The sequence below is a fragment of the Plenodomus lingam genome, assembly GCF_022343315.1.
Source record: "Plenodomus lingam strain CAN1 chromosome Unknown contig_9, whole genome shotgun sequence".
In the NCBI taxonomy this organism is placed as follows: domain Eukaryota; kingdom Fungi; phylum Ascomycota; class Dothideomycetes; order Pleosporales; family Leptosphaeriaceae; genus Plenodomus; species Plenodomus lingam.
In genome coordinates this window covers 413,276-432,194 of record NW_027093973.1, presented here as the reverse complement: position 1 = coordinate 432,194, position 18,919 = coordinate 413,276, and the positions used below count along the sequence as shown (strand labels likewise).

The window sequence follows — 18,919 nt, the reverse complement described above, 5'->3', positions numbered from 1 at the left end:
TGTACAGTTCCATGTGGCCAATATTCATGGATTCACAAAAGCTAAGCAGACTGAGCTTTTGGGGCATGGGAGACGCAATCGACGGAGTGCCTGTGCTGACGAGACGGGAGACGGGCAGTCGGATTCGGGCAGTCGGATTCCTTGTGCAGGCTTTTCCAAACTTCACAGACCTCACCCAAACTGTCATGACTTTTGTTCCTGTGAGGCGGGTTCCGGAGTGGTTTCTACACCCTCCATGGGCCCGCTTTCCTTTGCTTTTGCAAATCCACCACTCTCGGTGGTAGTCGGCGTGCCGAGCCGGTCCTTTGGATAAGGCTCGAGATCTTTGTGGCTTGTGGAAAAGGTGGAGATGACGGGTGTGTAGTTTTGCGGGTGGTCTGCTTGGGTGGGTGTCATCGCTTCTGGCCCTGCTGAGACGGGGCTGAGGAGACCTTCGGGCCGGGTGGTGGGCTCGTGCGCTTGGAGCTGGGCTTGTATCGAGCCATTCACCAGGCCGTTCCAGCCACCTTCAATGTCGCGTAGTAGCCGTACGTACTCCTCTGGTACCAAACCACTTTCGCCCGTCTTGGGGTCTTGTGCGACCAGCCAACCTTGCCCGTGCCTATACGATACAAGTATGACCTGTCCTTCGACCAAGGGCAGCTCATTGTCGTTTTCTCGCGCAAAGTCGAACAAGGCGACTGCTTTGCCGTGCATCTCCTCATCAGGCGAGGCAATGGTGAATTGGTAGTCGCGAGAGAAGCGGTTATCGTCGTGGATATAGTCTTCGGGTTCTGACATGTCGTCGTCGGAATCGTACGGTGGACCGTCGGCATCGGCATATGTGCGTTGTGGCAGTAACGTGGCAAAATGCGAGTCTCGGCGCGATGTGCCTTCTGAGGGCACATCAAGGCGTGACGACTCGGGCGGGTAGGTAATGTACTCACTCGCAGATCCGTTCGCATCCTCTGCCTCACTGATGTGGAATGTGGGGCTGGCCTCGTTCATGTGGCCAACCGAGCTCCGTCGGGGGTCTTCTGGGTATCCTCTCCGGCCGCGGGTGTGGTCGAAGTTGACAATGTTGGACTTGTGCTTCTTATGTCGTGCGCCGTGGTGGCTGGTGACTACCGGACTGGAGATGTCATCGTCTTCACTGTAGGGTGGACCACCGTCATAGGCGGTTTGCGGGAGTTGCTCGCCGTTCTCGTCGTAGGAGGTGGCGGACCAGGCTCTGTCGTTGCGCCATGCCACTGGGGGCGGGTCGGACAATCGTCTCCCGACTTCACTTGCTGGGGTCGAGATTTCAGAGGTCGAGTCTGGGAGTGGTCCGTAGAAGAGCGGATGTAGCGGATCGTATGCGAAGTCACGCACGAGCGAATAAGCAAGGCTCGAATGAAATATGGGGAAGGCAGTGGATTGCGGCCGTGAGCGGACCGACTGCTGTGTATTGGATGCCGTGGAGAAGGTGGAGAGGCGTTTGTTGGCGTAGGAGCTCGCGCGCTCCAGCTTGGCCTTGGATGGCGGCGATGTGACCAACGGAGGTAATGAGGTGCGATTGATGCCGACCTGTGCAGCGGAACCAGGCTCGCTCCTGGGAGGTATTATGTCGGCGGCCATGTCTGGACGGTTGTGGTGCTCGCGCACTGCGACCCCCTCGGAGATGTCGTCCAGCCGTGGAGGGTCAGCGGGCAGGTGATGGTGGTGGTGTTGGTGATGGGGAGCAGCCGAGGAGGAGGGGGAAGAGGGCGAGGGCGAGGAGACGGTGGCAGTGATCATGCGCTTTTACGGTAGCTGAGATGTGGTAGTGGGGGAGTTGCGGAAATCGGCAAGAGAGTGTGGTGTGCAATGTTTCGAAACAAGGCCAAGTCCAGTCCCGTGTCGAGTGGGTTTGTGCGGGCGTGGGCGTGGGTGGCAGCGTCGACTTCCCAGGTGGGCAAGCGTCGAGTATGGCGGGCACACCCAGCCACAAGTTGGGTAGCGGGAGGGCCGTTGGCTGTGTGTGTGTGTGTGTGTGTGTGTGTGTGTGTGTGTGTGTGTGTGTATATGTACACCGTACTCTGGGTGGGTGGATCAGTCAGCGCGCAAGGCGCACACAGACTGTGCCTTTTGCTCTGTTCTTTTTCTTGCTCTTGTCCTCTTTCCCTCTCTCTTTCGTCTCTGTCTCTCTGCTGGTCTCTCAGTCTCTCAGTCCCTCGGCGTGTGGTAGATGCTCGAATGGCAGGCAGGCGGTACCTGAACGGCAGAAGAGCAGGGGGGCGGGGCACGACGACTCGCTGAGACTACAGGTCAGGTAGATGGTGTCTAATGGCTTGGTGTCGATGAGCGTTTGTGGGCGTGGGTGGTGGCCAATGGGTCGGCGGGGAGCGCTTGCAGAGTCCAGAGAAAAGGGTAGGACGGGTACTGTAGTAGTAGTGGAAGATCAGGTTCGGCGGGGGGAGTGGGTGCGCCTGGCGATTGGGAAGCGCGGCGGGCAGGCGAAGGTGACAAGAGGTGATTATTTGCAGACGGCGGCGGCTGCACAAGCGCTCGCTCGCTGGGGCGGGGGAAGTCCACGGTAGGCACCTAATAGGTATGGGGGGAGGGAGGAGGGGGGGGGGGGGAAGGGTGTAAGGGCCAGGCGCTAACAAAGTCAGCCAGTGAACGGCCCTTGAGATGGGCGCAGTTTGCGGGACAGCCGTGGAGGGTTGAATGGAATGGGGGGCGGCAGGCTATAGCCTACCGGATGGCGGTGAAAGTGGTCGGGCTGGCTGGTGGGCTGGCGGGCTGGCGGGCTGTTGAAAGTGGCAGAGGGTGGGAAAGCGTGTTGGTTGCAGGCGTGGGTGGTCGAACTGCAAGAGGCAACGCTATTTTTGGATTCAAGGCAGCGGGGGACATGAACATGGCTAGACGCCAGCCGATGGATGTCTTGTTTCACAATCTCGAGAGCGGCTTCGTCAGCGCGGGAAAGTCATCGACGTCCGAAGAGGTGGATGGGTGGATAGTGGATACTATGTATTGTGGTGTGCTGTGTGCTGTGTAACTGTGTATTGTGTCGGTAGTATCTATCGTATATCGTATATCGTGTTGGATAGAGAGAGTAGTGTACTACGACTACGACTACTACTACTACGACTACTACGACTACTACGACTACTACGACTACTACGACTACTACGACTACTACGACTACTACGACTACTACGACTACTACGACTACTACGACTACTACGACTACTACGACTACTACGACTACTACGACTACTACGACTACTACGACTACTACTACTACTACGACTACTACTACTACTACCACCTAGCAGGCACTAGACTCCTGTGTTCATAGCAAGATGCAAACGACGGCGCCGAGACAGGGGCAGCACCGGTACACATGTGGCTCCTCATAATCATGGCATCATGGCATCCCTCCCCTCACGGCAGCATGGTGGGGTGGACATCAAGTAGGTACGGTAGATCATGGTCGGTCGCAACAGGGCCTGCTGTGTTTGTCAGTCTGTTTGATTGGCTGACTGGACTGACCGGCCGAGACGGATAAGAGGGCGCGCTGGGCTTTCTCGTCTGTCTGGCGGCTCAAAGTGTCAAGAGTCTTGGATGCAAACCGCTTCCAAGGTTTCCTCGATGCTGAGGCCTGACTGCTTTTGTCCCTAGTCTCCCACGTCCATGTTTCAGAAGAGTGCCACCACTAGCTAGATAGGGCCTTGCTCGCGCACCCACCAGTTGACATCCGTTCGTCCAAGCCGTTGTCTACTCTTCTTTGGGCATCATCCACTGTCTACGGTCTAGTACTGGTAGGTACATACTTACTGTACATACATACATACTCTACAGTGAGTGGTCCACTACGGAAACAACAAAGCATCAGCATCGGCAGTACAGTAGTATTAGCATGGCCGCCTTCAGCACAAGGGTGCCTAGTAGGCCATCACATCACATCACGTCAAGTGTTGTCGCGCAAGGCTACGGATCCTGGCCCAACAGCCTTGACGTACCATGGCCGTTTCTACCGAGATCCGCATCTGGTTGGGCCAAGTGGCGCAATCGCTGCTCGCATGGCAAAACACCTCCCCATTCATCCTGTGTGGGTACAACACAGTGAATACTATTACAACACAATGTTATCGTATCCAGGAACAGGAAGTAGATCCGACGCTCCAAAGTAGACTCCCCACCTTTGGACTGAAATACGAGTTTGGAGACACGTAATGGATGATTTTCGGCACGTGACACACCTTGAAGTCAAAAGAACCCGCCCCGCACAATAGTTTGGCCGAGCGCTGAGTCAGCTTTTGCCCAAAAACAATCCCCAGCAAACCAACATCAAAGCTTCTCAGACTTTGCCTTGACCGCAGGCCTTTGTGCCTTTCCCCTCACCCATCATCACCCACCCCACACAACCATCAAACACCTCTCGTTGTCCTTTCAACGAACGAAGGCAATGACTTGAGCTTTCTCATCCTCTCAATGTACGTATCGCGCCTTGCCGCAGTGCCCATGCATGCAATGATGAACACCATATTGGAGCTGTCCTAGGCTACCGTCTTTGAGGACTCACAATAATAATATACACTGAAAATTCTGAATCATGCATCACATGTCGCTGTCATGGCTACAACGGTTCTCGTCTGAGCTCAGCTAACATCTGTGAAGAATTTGCAGGGCTGCATAGGGAGAGACAGGAGAGAGACGCGTTCCATCCCCTTACGCCTCATTTTGAGCACCATCACGACTCGGTCACTTCCCTTGACATGTCGGCCGATCCTCGTCTGCGGGCCAGGCAACAACAGGCTGCTGCCGTGCCTCCACCGCCGCCCCCGCCGCCGCCCCCACCTAATGAGCCTCCAGTCAGCACCGATGTCGCCGCCAACGATGCGCATGCAGAAAAAAACAAGGTGGCGGACGACAAGTTCAAGCTCAAGTTCTGCACCGTCTGTGCAAGTAATCAAAATCGGTAAGTGGCAAGCATCCACTCCCCAATGAAACGTGAAACGTCGTGTTAACATCAGCAGGTCTATGGAGGCTCATCTTCAACTCGCCTCTGCCCACCTACCCACCATCAGCTTCGGAACTGGTTCTTTAGTACGCCTACCAGGTCCAACCATCACACAGCCCAATGTGTACCACTTCAACAGCACTACCTACCGCGCCATCCATGACGAGCTGGCACAGCAAAATACCGCATTGTACACGCACAATGGTCTGCTGAACATGCTGGGTCGCAATCTCAACATCAAGAGATTTCCCGAGCGCTTCCAGGACTGGGTGCCTGGCAAGCCACGGCTGGAACACGCCGAAGACAAGGGCTCGCAAGGTACCGAGGCCGGTGTTGTGGATGTTGTCATCACCTGCGAAGAACGCTGCTTCGATGCTGTGCTGGAAGATTTGCACAACAAGGGTGGCAAGCTCAACCGCCCCGTCCACGTCTTCAATGTCGACATCAAGGACAACCACGAAGAGGCTCTCGTTGGTGGCAAAGCTATTCTCGACCTTGCTCTGTGCCTCAACGAGGCTGCTGGGAAGGAGCGAGAAATACATGGCGGAGGTGGCTGGGATTCTGGCAGTGGCGCTGCTCGCTCAGGGTTTGATGAGCGTGTGCCTGAGATTCTTGCAACATGGCAAGAGCGATGGCCTAATATGCCTGCACTGTGGAGCCTGGCTTGGTTTTGAAATTTTCGGCTTGGACAACGGCGTTATCGTCGACACATTTCTTTTGGAGAGACCTTGATACCCACTCGGCATAGCACGGCGTTTTGAATGACCATCCGATCATCGCTCTGATGGCAATAGCAATTTTACACAAAGGAATGACCAATTTGTTTTGATATCTTTCTCCTTGGCGCCTACAACGAATCAATCTGGCTGTCCACCGTTATGCATGACCGTGTCCCTGGTATATGTACATCAACTACCACTACGCCCTATCAAAAACCTCGACCCCTTCCCTCTTCATCCTCTCATACCACGCCTTGACATACTCCAACCCCACATGCGGCCCATACGGCTCCCTCTCCCACTGCCACCGCGGCGCCTTGAGCCCAGTCTCCGCCTCACACCGCGCCACCAACTCGCTCACCCTACCACCCCGATCAATCCCGCTTTCCCCCTTCCAGCCGCCCTCACCCTCGGCCTCGGCCTCCCTCTTCTCGCGCATCGCCGCACGCAGCGCCGTCGTGCCGGCCTCGTCGACGGAAAAATCGCGCTTCACCACGACGCCGTAGTTTTGGGCGGCGCCGGTGGGAGTTACTAGGCGGCGGTGGACTTCGAGGGCGACGGTGGAGGCCGGACGGGTTAGTGGGTCGCCGTGGCCGCCGCCACCCCAGGTTGTGTATTCTAGGACGTCGCCTGGAAACAGACGATGAGTTAAAAAAAAAGGACTGCAGGGCAATAAAAAGCAAAAACTCACCAGGATAAACATGGATATAATCCTGCTTACTGCCACAAACCTCACGCATCTGCTCCGCCCTCTCCGTCCCAAAACTTCCCTCCCGATACAACACCTTTCTCGACCGCGTCCCAGGCCTCCCCCCATTCACCCCCCACGGCTTCACCAACCACCGATCATCATGCAAACTCACCTCGCCCTCACACAACCACCTGTACACCGTACGCTGCGCATTCCCACCGCGCCAAAACCCCGCGCCCCCTGAATCCGGCACCGCCTCGTTGGCCTCGACAACGACGGGGAAATACAACTCGATGCTCTCGGCAGGGATGCTCTTGATGGCCGGGAACAAGCAGTGGCAGTCTGGGCCGTCACCCGTGGGCCGCGCGGGTACGCCGCCAAATCCGATTTGATAGAGCAGGTAGAAGGAGCCGTCGGTGGGGCGGAAGCCAGAGTAGAAGAGGTGCGGCGAGTCGGAGAAGCCGGCGGCGCAGCGGTAGGCTGGGTCGTGGTGGCCGATGAGGGCTTGCATGACGTCCATGACGCGACCGAGGAGATGGGTGCGACAGCTGAGTGCGGCGGGACGAACGGGGCGCAGGATACTGCCGGTTGGGATGCGAATGTCGAGGAGGTCGTGGAAGCCGTCGTTTACGAGGGCGTGTGGGTCGTAGATGGCGAGGAGGTAGTATCCGATGAAGATTTTGAACAGGGTTGGGGACAAGTAGAAGTTTATGCTCGAGTTGGCTTGTGGGGATGTGCCGGACCAGTCGAAGACGAGGGTTGAGTTTACGGTTTGCATGGTACAGGTCAAGGCGTAGGGACCTGTGCCGTGGCCGTCGTCGTCGATGAAGTCGGTGAAGCTGTAGGGCTCCGTGTTGAGTTTTGTGTCGATTATCTTCTTGATGGCGGCGTGGGATTGTGCGAGTAGGGCGTCTGTGGCGGCGTTGTAGACGGCTAGCCCGTATCTTGCGCACAGTTCTTGGACGCGCGTGGATGCGGTGCGGCATGCGGTGACGAGGGCGACGAGGTCGGACTGGAACCATTCTGGCTTTCTCGAGTTGCGGAAGAGCACGGCCGCGAGACCGGCATTGTACACGCCCTTTTCGTACAGTTTGACAATGGGGATCTGGAGGCCGTCTTCGAAGATTGTGGTCGCGTTGATGCTCATGGAGCCCGGGACTTTGCCCTGGACGTCGGTCAAGTGGCCGAAATTTGCAGCCCAGCCGACGAGCTCGTGGTGGTGGTGTATGGGGAGGAGGACGATGACGTCGTTGAGATGGGAGACGGCGCCGTCGATTTGATAGACATCGTTTGTGATGAAGATGTCGCCTTCGTCAATCGTGCCTTGCCAGCTCTCCAGGAACTGTGTGATGAAGCTGCCGAATTGGCCGACGAGCATTTGACCCCGTGTGTTTGTGATGACGTTGAATTCGTCCTGTTGGTCGCGGATCGCGGGACTCATGGCGCAGCGCAACATCAGCGTGTCCATCTCGCGGCGAATCGAGCCCAGTGCGGAGGCGATGAGGGTGGCTATCAGGGGTTGCTTGGCTACGAGCTCTGTTGCCGACTCCTCTGTGTGAAGGGTGGTCTCTTTGGGTTTCTTGCTTTCCGGCCAGATCAGAATATTGCCCATGGCATCGATTTCGCCGTAGAATCCAGGCAGGATGAGCGTATTCGAATCCATTTCTGTGATGATGGCTGGCCCGTGAATCTTGATGCCAGCCTGGGTCACTTTGGTGCGATCCCAGAACGTGGCCTCGACCTTTTGGCCTTGGTAGATGATGTGCTGCTTCAGCATAATAGCGTCTACAGGAGGCTCTTCGTTGTCAGCCTTGTCAATAGGTTTTATGGCCACCTCTTCCGAGGCGTCGATGACCTTGGCGCGCATACGCATCGTCTCGATTTCAGCCGCCGCGTGCGAGAAGCCGAACTGGTGTTCGTGAGCCTGGCTGAACTTGTCACGGAGAAGCTTGAGCAAATCATGCGACTCGTCGAGCTGATACTCGTCAAAGTCAACGGTGAGTGTCATGGCTTGACCTTGGTATCGCATATCAGACTGGTATACGATACGAAGTGGAGCCTCAGAATTAACAAGTGAGCTCTGCATCGTCTTCATGCAACTCTCCGTCAGCGTCTGCAACGTCACTCTCAAGTCATCGAGCGTGATTTCAGAAAATGTCTTGATGTACGTGCAACTCTGCTCGTGCGACATCTTGGTAGTAGCATCGCCTTGCGCACACAGTGTACCCGGGCTTGGGGGAATAATCACAGGCCAGGATTCGAGGAGTTTGCCCAGGGAGTTGGCGTGCAGAGGTCCAGCACCACCAAAGGCTACAAGAGCAAAGTCGCGAGGATCGTACCCTTGCTCGACAGAGACGAGACGGAGGGCACCATGCATGCTCTCGTTGACCAGATCGATGATGCCTTCTGCTGTGGATATGGCATCTAGTCCCGTCTGTTGAGCGATGGACTCGACTGCTGCGGCCGATGCAGCTAGGTCGAGTTCAAACTTCCCTCCTAGTAGTTTTGATGGAAGATATCCCAATGTAAGATTCGCATCCGTGACAGTCGCCTGTGTGCCGCCTTTGCCATATGCAGCAGGTCCAGGTGTAGCTCCCGCGGACTCTGGGCCCACGCGGAAATTCTTGGTGAATTCATTGTAGATGGCGATGGAGCCTCCCCCTGCACCTACCGTCTTGACATCAACGGACGGTGCTCTGACAGATAGGTGGCCGATCTCAGTCTCCCGTCTGATGATGGCATCTGCCCCTGAAAGTAATGCACAGTCGGTACTTGTACCGCCCATGTCGATTGTGATGAGGTTCTGAAAGGCTGTATTCTTCGCAATCAGATGCGAAACAGCTTTGACACCACCCGCCGGACCGCTCATGAGGATGTGTACGGGAGATTCTCCAGCAAGATCTACCGAAGTGAGGTCTCCATCGGATTTGAGAATACGTATCACGTCTGTGTCGTCCGCGAGCTTCGTCTGCAGATTTTGCACGTACTTCTTGACGACTGGCTTCACGATTGCGTTGGCCGCCGTCGTGACTGTCCGTTCATACTCGTGGATTTCCGGCAGCACATCAGTCGACGTGACGATTTCGATGTCCGGTCCAAATTCCTCGCTCAGAATCTCTCGAACTCTGTTCTCGTGAACGCTGTTGCTGAACGAGTTGAGGAGGGAGACGGCAATCGCCTGTGGCTGCTGTCTTTTCAGGTCCTGGAGCGCATCTCGAAAATCCAGTTCATCCAGCTCATAGAAAACCTGGCCATCAATCTTGATGCGTTCTTTGACTTCGACTGTGCGCTCCAAAGGTACCAGCGGCTCTGGTTCCACATAGTTGATCCATGCGCCCAGTCCTCCAGGGATCTGACTTCGTCTCATCGTCAAGATGTTTCTGTGGCCTTTTGTGACGACCAGGCCGCACTTTGCGCCTTTGCCCTCGAGCACCGCATTGGTAGCCGTCGTCGTGCCATGGTGGATATATTCAAACTTCCCATTCCAGCCGTACTTGGCCTTTAAAATGTCGCGCGCCTGGCAGACTCCTTCTTGGACTCCAATCGACTGGTCGGCTGCGTTAGTTGGCACCTTTGTGCGCACCGTCTCCCCGTTCGGCGTGATGACGCAGACGTCCGTAAAGGTCCTATGTTATTATGTCAGCCATAGGGGTTGTGTTGGCCGAGTTGCGCGTAGACGTCAGATTTTGGTAGCGCGCGTTGGCCCAATTCGGAGAAGCTGTGTAGGTAGGACTCTCGGCCAAAGATTTTTGTTTTTTCGCCGTTGTCGCTTGGCCGAGGAAAGAAGAGCCATTACTTACCCTCCCACATCGACTCCTAGTCTGTACCCCGAGCCTGCTGTCATCTCAACGGTAGCGTCCGGTGTGGCGTTGGGGATGACCACGCAAGCGGGGAACAGGCGCGTCTCTAGTACTTGCTGAACAAAAACAAAATTTGCGTCATGCCTACGGTATGCTTTCCACTCTCTGCCGGTTGTGTTGTAAGCTTGATTCCCACAACCACCTTCTCTATCAATTCATACCCAAGGGATCCATCTACCCATCGAGATGGCACTGCAGTAACCTCACCGATCTCGTACAACCGTTGACCGTTGCGCAGAAAAAGTCGCCCTAGTATTCTCCTTCAGCCACTAATATGGTAATGGGAGCGTAGCCATGCGGGGCGATACGGTAGTGGAACAACACTTTCTTGTGCAAGAACTTGCAATCTCGGTAGCTGATCATCTCTGCATGATGGTAAATGCATGACGACAAATCGATATCCAGCATCCGCGCACTTGGACATTGCCATGCGATTTCAATGGCCCGCAGGAGTTGTTGATCACGTACTGAGGCGTGTAAAGGTGCCGCCCAGAGGGAGCAGTCTCTTCTCACTTCTACAAGTGTGAAACATATCAGAAGACTTGTTTTATCTAGCAGAATCTCTACCGATAAAGGAGCATCGAGTGATGGCTGCATCTGCATCCTCATTACGCATTTCACAGCGACCCTTGGTTTCGCAAGCATGAGCAAGACTATATGAACTTGAGTTGGTTGGATCACGGGACATTACAATCATTGTTCTCAACAGACATCTGAAGCCACTGCGGGAATGCTATCCCAAAGCAACTCTGCAACCAACAAGAGAGAGAGATTTACACCTTGGTATGAATGAGATGTTCATATTCTGGTATTCAAGACCTAGAGTTCGGCAGCGCTTCATTCGTGCATTCCTACGGGCTTATATTGGCACGTACAGAGTCCCCGGCGGGGGTTTTCGGTATCAAACTTCTTGTGTCGTGATCAGCTGTTACCTATGCGCACAGGTTCATCGAGAAAATGCCGAGGTTGAGACGGCATGTAATCATAAGCTTCCTTGGCCTTTGATAAAGTGCTGATACTGACTCGGCATTGCAAGCTCAAGCTTCACTATCCTCGATACTGACTGTTGTTTTTTAGGCTTTTGGTCCTGCAATGTACTACGTGCAAGGTCGCTATCTTTGGCTGCGATGTGCATAGGTGTCTCAGGCCAATTCACTTCTTTCACGGGATCAGTCGCATCATAGGTATGGCTGAGGGCCAGACTACTGCTAGCTCGAAGCAATTGGAGGATGGCGCAATGATCGTTGCATGGCTGAACATCGATGACATTGACGCCATTTTACCTACGCACAACTGAAGGGTCTTCGGATGCTGATGTGTTTGTCGCGACCTCTTCAGAGGATACTTCTGTCTCTAGTAATACGACTGGCTTATTTCAACTTGTTAGAGGACCATATTACATATCCCGAGCAAAGACTCTTGGACACAATTTCCAGCGCTGCATTTGCCGAGCCAACGGTCGATTACTGACCTTTTGAAATTCCTGATGCCACAACATCTTTGAATCTTGAGCTGATACGATCCAGTCTGCTGGCTCTGCTAGATGGGCTGGAGAGTAGAAGACTTGAGGAGCTACTGAGGCGCAGCCTGACTATAACCCAAGCCTCGAACTGTCAAACGTCCTATCAAGAGAAATGCTCAAGCCGAGGCAAAAGGAAGCCAGGCAAAACGTCCGTATGATGAACGGAGCATCGCATACTATAATAGCATATCGAGATCGGGAGTTGGTTTTCATGGAGAAATCGATGATGTCTTGATGAGGGATGGCTTTGTGGATGCAGTGAAATTCTCTGCATATAGTCGTGTTGCTAGCCACAGCGACTCTAGGCTTGTGCCTTTGCGGTCCTCTAGGTATTTTGGACTTCCTACTTCGCCTCTTGGGATTCTCTCGGCGAAGTTGTAGATATCCAATCATTTCCCGTCATTAGGAAACTCAGCTGAACTAGGCCCCCTAAGCAGCCCCTCCCCTGTAAAAGAAAGGGTGAAGTGGCGATGTGATAGATAAAGGGTGGTCCTGTGAGAAGGAGCATCGTCCGTCGTCGAACACTGAAAACCAAGCAGAGGAGCAGTATCAAACACGGAGCTGGAGTGCGCAGGTGATTGTTCGTGACGTGAATTGGCGGGAGGTGTGGAGTGAAAGAGGATGAATGGCCCGGCGTGGGGGGTCTAGCGTATTTTTAGCAAGCCACCACGCCACGCCGATTTCCCCTTCGTTCCCTTCTTCATCTCATCTCCCCGTGATGCCTACAACGTCAAACATCCGCGGCTCACACTACACCAAAAACCGCATCGACTTGATATCGCCCCGTCGATCATAAATATTTGATTCGCATTTCATCCTATGCACTAATGCTGCAAAAGGCAGGTTGTCAGGTGCCAAGGTTGCCTGCCATCGGCTACGCATCCAGTGGCATTCTGGTGTCTATAGGCCTTCTACACATTCACCTAATGCAACAGCTCACTCGTATCCGCGACAGTCGCTCATACTCGACGTTCACCGGCGCTCGTGCATGTGCCGGGTACCTGCAGAGATGGCGCTTCATCATCGTCACTGGTGGACACAGCATCCTGTGCTCCACGACCATATCATTGCCAGGGGCTGCGAGGCGTCCAATCTTGTGCAAAATACAACGGCTCGTCCCTTCTCTGTGGGTCCTCTATCTTATGTTCCGGTAGTGGAGGCTTGATCTGGAAGGTAGGCATTATAGGCCAGCATACAGTCTGCGAGATAAAGTGCCCAGCCATATCACGCCAGGATGGTGGATTTTCGCCTGCCTATTCGATCCCATTCGTCTGAACCGCCAAGCCTCCATTTTGGCTAACCTTTTCATTGCATGAGAAATCGCAAAGAAGTTGTGTGGAGTAGCGTCATGACTTGGTGCCCTTCACGCGCTCTTTAGCTGGCTCGTGACTTTTGCGGATGCCTCTTTTGGACTCGTGGAGGATACTCCACGGAGTCAGGGGTGATATGGCAAGTCGTGAACGGCTCGGGGGGGCATGTATTGTGTGAGGGAACATGTATAAGTGGTGAAGGAGATCGCTTTGTTTGTTCAGTATCGCACAGCTTTGCTTCCTTCATTACTATACACTCACGACAACATGCGGGCCTTTCTTCTTGCATCGCTTGCGTCGCTTCCTGCGGTCAACGTCTACGCACATCCCACCCACAACTCGCGTGGACTCACGCGACGAGCTGTTGACCTTGATGCGTTCCGCCCCAAGGTCCCGACTTCTTACACGAATGCCACAGCTGTTCAAGCTGACCCCGAAATCCCTACTCTTGCTAGGCGTGCGGATCCGGAACAGGTTGCCAGCGAGCTGGTAGCAAAGATTCTCCCTGACGCTCAATTTCGCCTTGTAAGCGACCACTATGTCGGCACAAACGGCGTTGCCCACTTCTACTACAAGCAGACTGTCCATGGTCTTGACGTTGACAGTGGTGACTTCAACGTCAACATTGGCAAGGATGGAAACGTCTTCTCCTTTGGAAACTCTTTCTACAAGGGCAAACTCCCTGCAGCACCTACCTTGAAGCGTGACACGGAAGCAGCAGCCAACGCCCTCCGTTCCGCAGTCAACGTCCTTTCGCTTCCCATGTCTGCTGAGTCCGCCACTGCCGTACCCAAGGAAGGATCTGATGCCTTCACTATCACGCAAACCAGTGGAGCCGTCAAGGAGCCAGAAGCACGCCTCGTCTACGTTCAAGATGCCTCGGGCAACCTCAAGCTCGCCTGGAGAGTCGAGACTGACATTCAGAGCAACTGGCTCTTGACATACGTGGATGCTGAAGATGGTAGCCAAGTTCACGCTGTTGTCGACTACGCGGCAGAAGCCACCTATGAAGTCTACCCCTGGGGTATCAGTGACCCAACAGAGGGCGAGCGCGTAGTCCTAACAGACCCATTTGACCGCCAGGCCAGTGAATTTGGCTGGCACTCTGACGGCACTACTGAGTTCAACACCACGCGTGGGAACAACGGTCTGGCCCATACCAACTGGGAGAACTTGTCCTCCGGCTACCTCAACTTCCCCAGGCCCTCGAGCGCGGATCTCAAGTTTGAGTACCCCTACTCCCTCGAGGAGACCGACTACAAAGCCTACGCAAATGCTTCCATCACCCAGCTCTACTACACTTCCAACGCCTACCACGACCTCTTGCACACCCTGGGATTCAACGAGCGCGCCGGAAACTTTGAAATCAACAACAACGGTGCCGGCGGCCGCGGTGGCGACTTAGTCTACCTCAACACACAGGATGGCGGCGGCGTCAACAACGCCAACTTTCTTACTCCACCCGATGGCCAGCCCCCTCGCATGAGAATGTTCATCTGGACCAAAACCAGCCCGTCTCGTGACAGCAGCTTCGACGCCGGCGTCGTCATTCACGAGTACACCCACGGCCTCTCCAGCCGCCTTACCGGTGGCCCCGCCAACGCTGGCTGTCTGAGCTCGATCGAATCCGGTGGCATGGGAGAGGGCTGGAGTGACTTCTACGCCACTGCCATCCGTCTCAAGCCTGCCGACACCCGCGCAACCGACTACCCCATGGGCGCATGGATCGAGGGTGACTCACGCGGTATCCGCAACTTCCTCTACTCCACCTCGATGGAGACCAACCCCCAGGTCTACACCAACGTCGACCAGTACATACGCGTCCACCCCATTGGCAACATCTGGGCCTCGATGCTGTACGAAGTCCTGTGGAACCTCATCGACAAGCACGGCAAGAACGACGCCGCGAAGCCTGACTTTGATGCCAACGGCGTCCCAACCGATGGCAAGTATCTGACTATGAAGCTTGTCTTGGATGGAATGGCGCTGCAGCCTTGCAACCCTACGTTTGTGTCGGCGCGCGATGCGATTATTGATGCGGACAAGGCTCTTACCGGAGGTTCGAATGCTTGTGAGATTTGGCGTGGGTTTGCGAAGAGGGGACTTGGTGCGGGCGCGAGGTATGATCCTACCACAAGGACGGACAGCTTCGAACTTCCTGAAGGTGTCTGCTAGATGTTGTGTTGATGTTTGTTCTTTTCTCTTCTTACTTATTTACTTCTTTTGATTCCCTGTTACGATTCGTATCGTTATTCACGATGGACTTATTGTGGTTGGACGGCTTCCTTTTATGGCATCGTCATGTCAATTTGCATGGGCGGCGTTTACATCTTTCAATATCAATTATTAGTATTTATCATATACACCCACGCTCTCCACATGCTCTACTTGAGACCACAAACCCACAGCTTCAAACACTAATAACATCCCAAGCCCGCCCCATTCACCCTAGCAACCAACTTCACCACCACGCACCCCAGCGCAGAGCCCATCCACTCTTCCCCAAACCCAAGCCTCTCCTACCTACAACTTCGGTCTCCGAAACTCTCGCTACCGTCACTGTATCGCGCATCAGCAGCTGAGGTGCCATCTGCAAGTGTGCACGTGCATATATGAGGCTATGCAGTCAGCTGACGGGGAAATCACAAGCATAGCTGTGTATTATTATACCCGCTTGTATGCGTATTCGGTAAGGGGAAGAGGATGAGAATTGGTAGCGCTGGCTATGTCATGGGAAAGGGGGGTAATAGGGATTTGAGGGTAGTCTGAGTGAATAGCTGGTTGCTTGGAGGGTTGCAGGTCCTGGGTACACGAGGGTGGGAGTTGGGGAAGGGGGTTGAAGGGCGAGAGGATTGGTTGGTAGTGGTGCGATGACTGGTTAAGAAGTGTGTTCTTCTGCGGGGGACAGTAAGCTGGGAGGCTGGGGATAGCTTAATTATGGATAAATATACATGTGTGAACTGTACCGAGTCCCACTAGATCGGCTCTCTGTCTCTCACGCATATTACCAAGATCAGGACTGGAACGAGCAAAGAACAAGTATGTGGCTTGTGATAAATACATCCTAATCTGTACATGCCCAATGGCTGGAGACACTCCTGTTTTGAAATCCCATCATGTGGGTTTGGCAGATCCGTCATGCTCCGTTGCATCCTCATCCAGATCATCCGCCCACTCGTCCCCTCTCACTCCACTCTCGTGCTCGACACTCGAGGCACTGGCAGCAGGAGGCGGCGCATCATCATCACTCTCATCCTCGAAAGCTGCCGGATCGGCCAACGGCTGACTTTCAGGATCCAAGTTGCTTCCTTGGGCTGTATTTCTCTGCGGCGCCCCTTCGACATCGTCATCCGCTGAGACCGATATACCGCGCCTTCCCCACCTGTTCTTCGGCTGCACCGTGTCTTCACCTCGTCCGGCTTCCTCGTCAAAGTCAAAATCAACGGCTTTCCTGCCAATCAGGCGTCCCACGAGCCAGCCGCGACTGAGGTCGTCTGAATCAACGACACCACCATGTCGGAGCTTGACGCGCTGGCGCGTCCAGTATACCCATGCAAAATCGATCATGAGGGCTGTCTGGACCGAGCCCCAGACCCAGCTTGTTGGGTCTGCGTAGCCCTCTTCGTTGGCGCCGCGCACAATCCAATTGAGAACATACATGAAGCGGTATGTTCCGAGTGTGACAAGGTAGAAGGAGTCTATGACGGTAGGTACGGTGGTTTGGCGCATGAGAAGGAGTTGCGGAATGACGCAAACCGACTCGAGGATTTCGGAGAAGACCCATAGGATCTGTATTCATCAGCATCGTGTTGGGGAGAGCAAGGCGATTTCACATACTTTTAGAAAGGCATTGGGGCCGATGACCCATTTGTGGAAGATGAGGTACCAGAAGGGGGTGATGGCGACACTGCCCAGCAAGGTATACATGCCAAGTTTCCAGGCCTTTTCTCGTTCGCGTGTCCGTGCATATACGCTGGTCATCAGAAAGATGATGTATAGTGAAGACAGTGTGTAGAAGATCTGTGACAGGTGAGTTTTGGTGGTGCACCTGGAACCGAGGGGTATCTCACCTTGAGCGAGAAGTTCCATGTATGCCAACCATCCTTGGTAGCCGAAGAAGTAAAGATATCGAGATATCTAGTCGCAAATACCAGCGCATAGAGGACTTGGGTGATGAGAGATACACCTGAGACACGTAAGCTACCTGGTCAAGTCTACATGGCAAGGCAATCTACCCTCTGCACTGCTGTTCCGATGTATCGCCCATATCAGGATGAGTTTCGACGAAGTGTGCGAAAGATCACCGAGGATGTGGAAGATGTTGAATCTCATGACTGCTGCTGCTCTGTGATGCGACGACGGCTACACAGCACGATGGCAGCCGCCGGTGGCCGGGAATCGCGTATTGGCCACCTGACGTGGACACTCTCTTCCCGTAGAGAGTATGTCGATGATGGGCTTAGGGAAGGAGACCGGTCTCCCCCACGTGGACAGTTGGAGAGTTTTGGCGTCGACGTTACTGTGCTTTTTCGCAATGTTGGTGATGGCTTTGATGGCATCAAGTCGGCCTACGTAAGCTGTGCGCGAGCAACACATGCGCATCTTGGCGCCACTGTTGCCGGACCCATTATCCGAGACTGACTCTGAGCCAGCCCAGCCACACAACAGCCTTTACCTTTTCCGTGTTCCCTTTCACGTGTGTGCTGGGGGTCCACGTGAAGTTTGATCGTCTCTCTTGCAACGTCTTTGGTCGCTGTGGCCTTGGGGAGCCCGTGCAACCATCTTCGTTCAGTTGTCTTCACATGTATGCCCATGGTACTGGTACCGTACAGGCCATATATCCTCCCTTGTTGGCCTGCGATCTATTCTTGGGCTACCTACTGCAAAACGTGTGCAAGCTCCGAGACCTGAGCAATGGTGCCAGAGAGCGTGGCAGGACTTCAATCTGTCATGGCAAGCCTTACTTGCGAGTCAGATTCATAGTACAAGTAGGGCATTTCAGATCCTATAGAGTGTCGGTGTTCATCGTGCGAACAGGCACGCTTCGAATCAGTGTGTTAGGTAATGCTCTGGCCCACCACCAGCAAATTGACCTCCAGCTGCCACGCACGTAAGCACATATATACCATCTATCAGGCCCGAATTGATCACAGAGCATGCATTCGTTTGTTTCAACAAGCCTGCATCTGTAGACTGCTTGCGTAAGTCTAAACGGACCCACCCGACTACCGAAGCTGTCCGTCGGACTCGTGGCTTTTTGGGAATGTGGCCGAGTGTCAGGCAACCTGCTGAACCGCCGAGACGGAATAGTATATCTGTTGACACCACGAGACTGTTCGAGCGTGGGTCTTAGGCGTTCGAATTATACAACGCTCGCCTTGCTGCAGAACCATCTTTGAAGTGTCAAGCTCAGGCGGTTGAACAGTACATCATGAACCCAATCGCGAGCTCTTCCCGCCCAGTCGGTGCGCAGTATATTCTCCTTGCATACCTGAGATGTTGGTGCTCCAAATCAAGATCAGAGCCTTGCCGCAGCTCACTGCTGTTCCAAGGCCATCCTGCCTTCTTGACTCCTTCGGGGTTTGTTGTAGAAAAGGTTCCAGGCAGCCCTCCTAGCTGCCGACGGCAATACCTATGAAGATCGGACACTGCCGATATGGAACTGAGAATAGGCATTGGGATTCCAGTCTGTGACAACTGGATATGTTTTAAGTCATGAAGATCTGCTGTTTCATGTGGGCTTTCGGCAACTATGTTCTTCACCGGGTGTGTGGCAGCCGCATGAGCCATCATGAGACCAAGGATAAGCAAGCCCTGTTTGTAGTCTGGCAAACTTTCTTGTCAAAATTGC

At 54.2% G+C, this 18,919-nt stretch overlaps 9 protein-coding genes across 9 annotated transcripts; 6 read left to right on the top strand and 3 right to left on the bottom strand.

Annotated features, from left to right (window-relative positions):
- Positions 1-183: 183 nt before the first annotated feature.
- IAQ61_010667 (uncharacterized protein) lies at positions 184-1,755 on the bottom strand (the record flags this gene model as incomplete). Its single annotated transcript, XM_003834621.2, has 1 exon — positions 184-1,755. The coding sequence occupies one exon, from the start codon at positions 1,753-1,755 to the stop codon at positions 184-186; it is 1,572 nt and encodes a 523-aa protein (XP_003834669.2).
- A 572-nt stretch (positions 1,756-2,327) lies between these two features.
- IAQ61_010666 (uncharacterized protein) lies at positions 2,328-3,301 on the top strand (the record flags this gene model as incomplete). The annotated part of the gene is made up of 2 exons (XM_066098877.1): positions 2,328-2,376; positions 3,018-3,301. 2 exons carry the CDS (start codon positions 2,328-2,330, stop codon positions 3,299-3,301), a joined length of 333 nt encoding a protein of 110 aa, XP_065951035.1.
- Positions 3,302-3,966: 665 nt separating this feature from the next.
- IAQ61_010665 (uncharacterized protein) lies at positions 3,967-4,642 on the top strand (the record flags this gene model as incomplete). Its single annotated transcript, XM_066098876.1, has 3 exons — positions 3,967-4,132; positions 4,409-4,439; positions 4,624-4,642. The coding sequence occupies 3 exons, from the start codon at positions 3,967-3,969 to the stop codon at positions 4,640-4,642; spliced, it is 216 nt and encodes a 71-aa protein (XP_065951034.1).
- A 79-nt stretch (positions 4,643-4,721) lies between these two features.
- On the top strand, positions 4,722-5,640 carry SSU72 (RNA polymerase II subunit A C-terminal domain phosphatase; the record flags this gene model as incomplete). The annotated part of the gene is made up of 2 exons (XM_003834619.1): positions 4,722-4,924; positions 4,983-5,640. The coding sequence occupies 2 exons, from the start codon at positions 4,722-4,724 to the stop codon at positions 5,638-5,640; spliced, it is 861 nt and encodes a 286-aa protein (XP_003834667.1).
- A 244-nt stretch (positions 5,641-5,884) lies between these two features.
- On the bottom strand, positions 5,885-10,750 carry IAQ61_010663 (uncharacterized protein; the record flags this gene model as incomplete). The annotated part of the gene is made up of 5 exons (XM_003834618.2): positions 5,885-6,315; positions 6,377-10,002; positions 10,177-10,341; positions 10,398-10,485; positions 10,705-10,750. Coding segments are annotated over 5 exons (4,356 nt in total), but the record flags the coding sequence as incomplete, so codon positions are not given.
- A 1,671-nt stretch (positions 10,751-12,421) lies between these two features.
- On the top strand, positions 12,422-12,923 carry IAQ61_010662 (uncharacterized protein; the record flags this gene model as incomplete). Its single annotated transcript, XM_003834617.2, has 2 exons — positions 12,422-12,543; positions 12,602-12,923. Coding segments are annotated over 2 exons (444 nt in total), but the record flags the coding sequence as incomplete, so codon positions are not given.
- Positions 12,924-13,335: 412 nt separating this feature from the next.
- On the top strand, positions 13,336-15,243 carry IAQ61_010661 (uncharacterized protein; the record flags this gene model as incomplete). Its single annotated transcript, XM_003834616.1, has 1 exon — positions 13,336-15,243. The coding sequence occupies one exon, from the start codon at positions 13,336-13,338 to the stop codon at positions 15,241-15,243; it is 1,908 nt and encodes a 635-aa protein (XP_003834664.1).
- A 939-nt stretch (positions 15,244-16,182) lies between these two features.
- Positions 16,183-17,400, bottom strand: IAQ61_010660 (uncharacterized protein; the record flags this gene model as incomplete). The annotated part of the gene is made up of 4 exons (XM_003834615.2): positions 16,183-16,857; positions 16,906-17,088; positions 17,139-17,254; positions 17,304-17,400. 4 exons carry the CDS (start codon positions 17,398-17,400, stop codon positions 16,183-16,185), a joined length of 1,071 nt encoding a protein of 356 aa, XP_003834663.2.
- A 42-nt stretch (positions 17,401-17,442) lies between these two features.
- Positions 17,443-17,709, top strand: IAQ61_010659 (uncharacterized protein; the record flags this gene model as incomplete). The annotated part of the gene is made up of 1 exon (XM_066098875.1): positions 17,443-17,709. One exon carries the CDS (start codon positions 17,443-17,445, stop codon positions 17,707-17,709), a length of 267 nt encoding a protein of 88 aa, XP_065951033.1.
- Between the last annotated feature and the right edge of the window lie 1,210 nt (positions 17,710-18,919).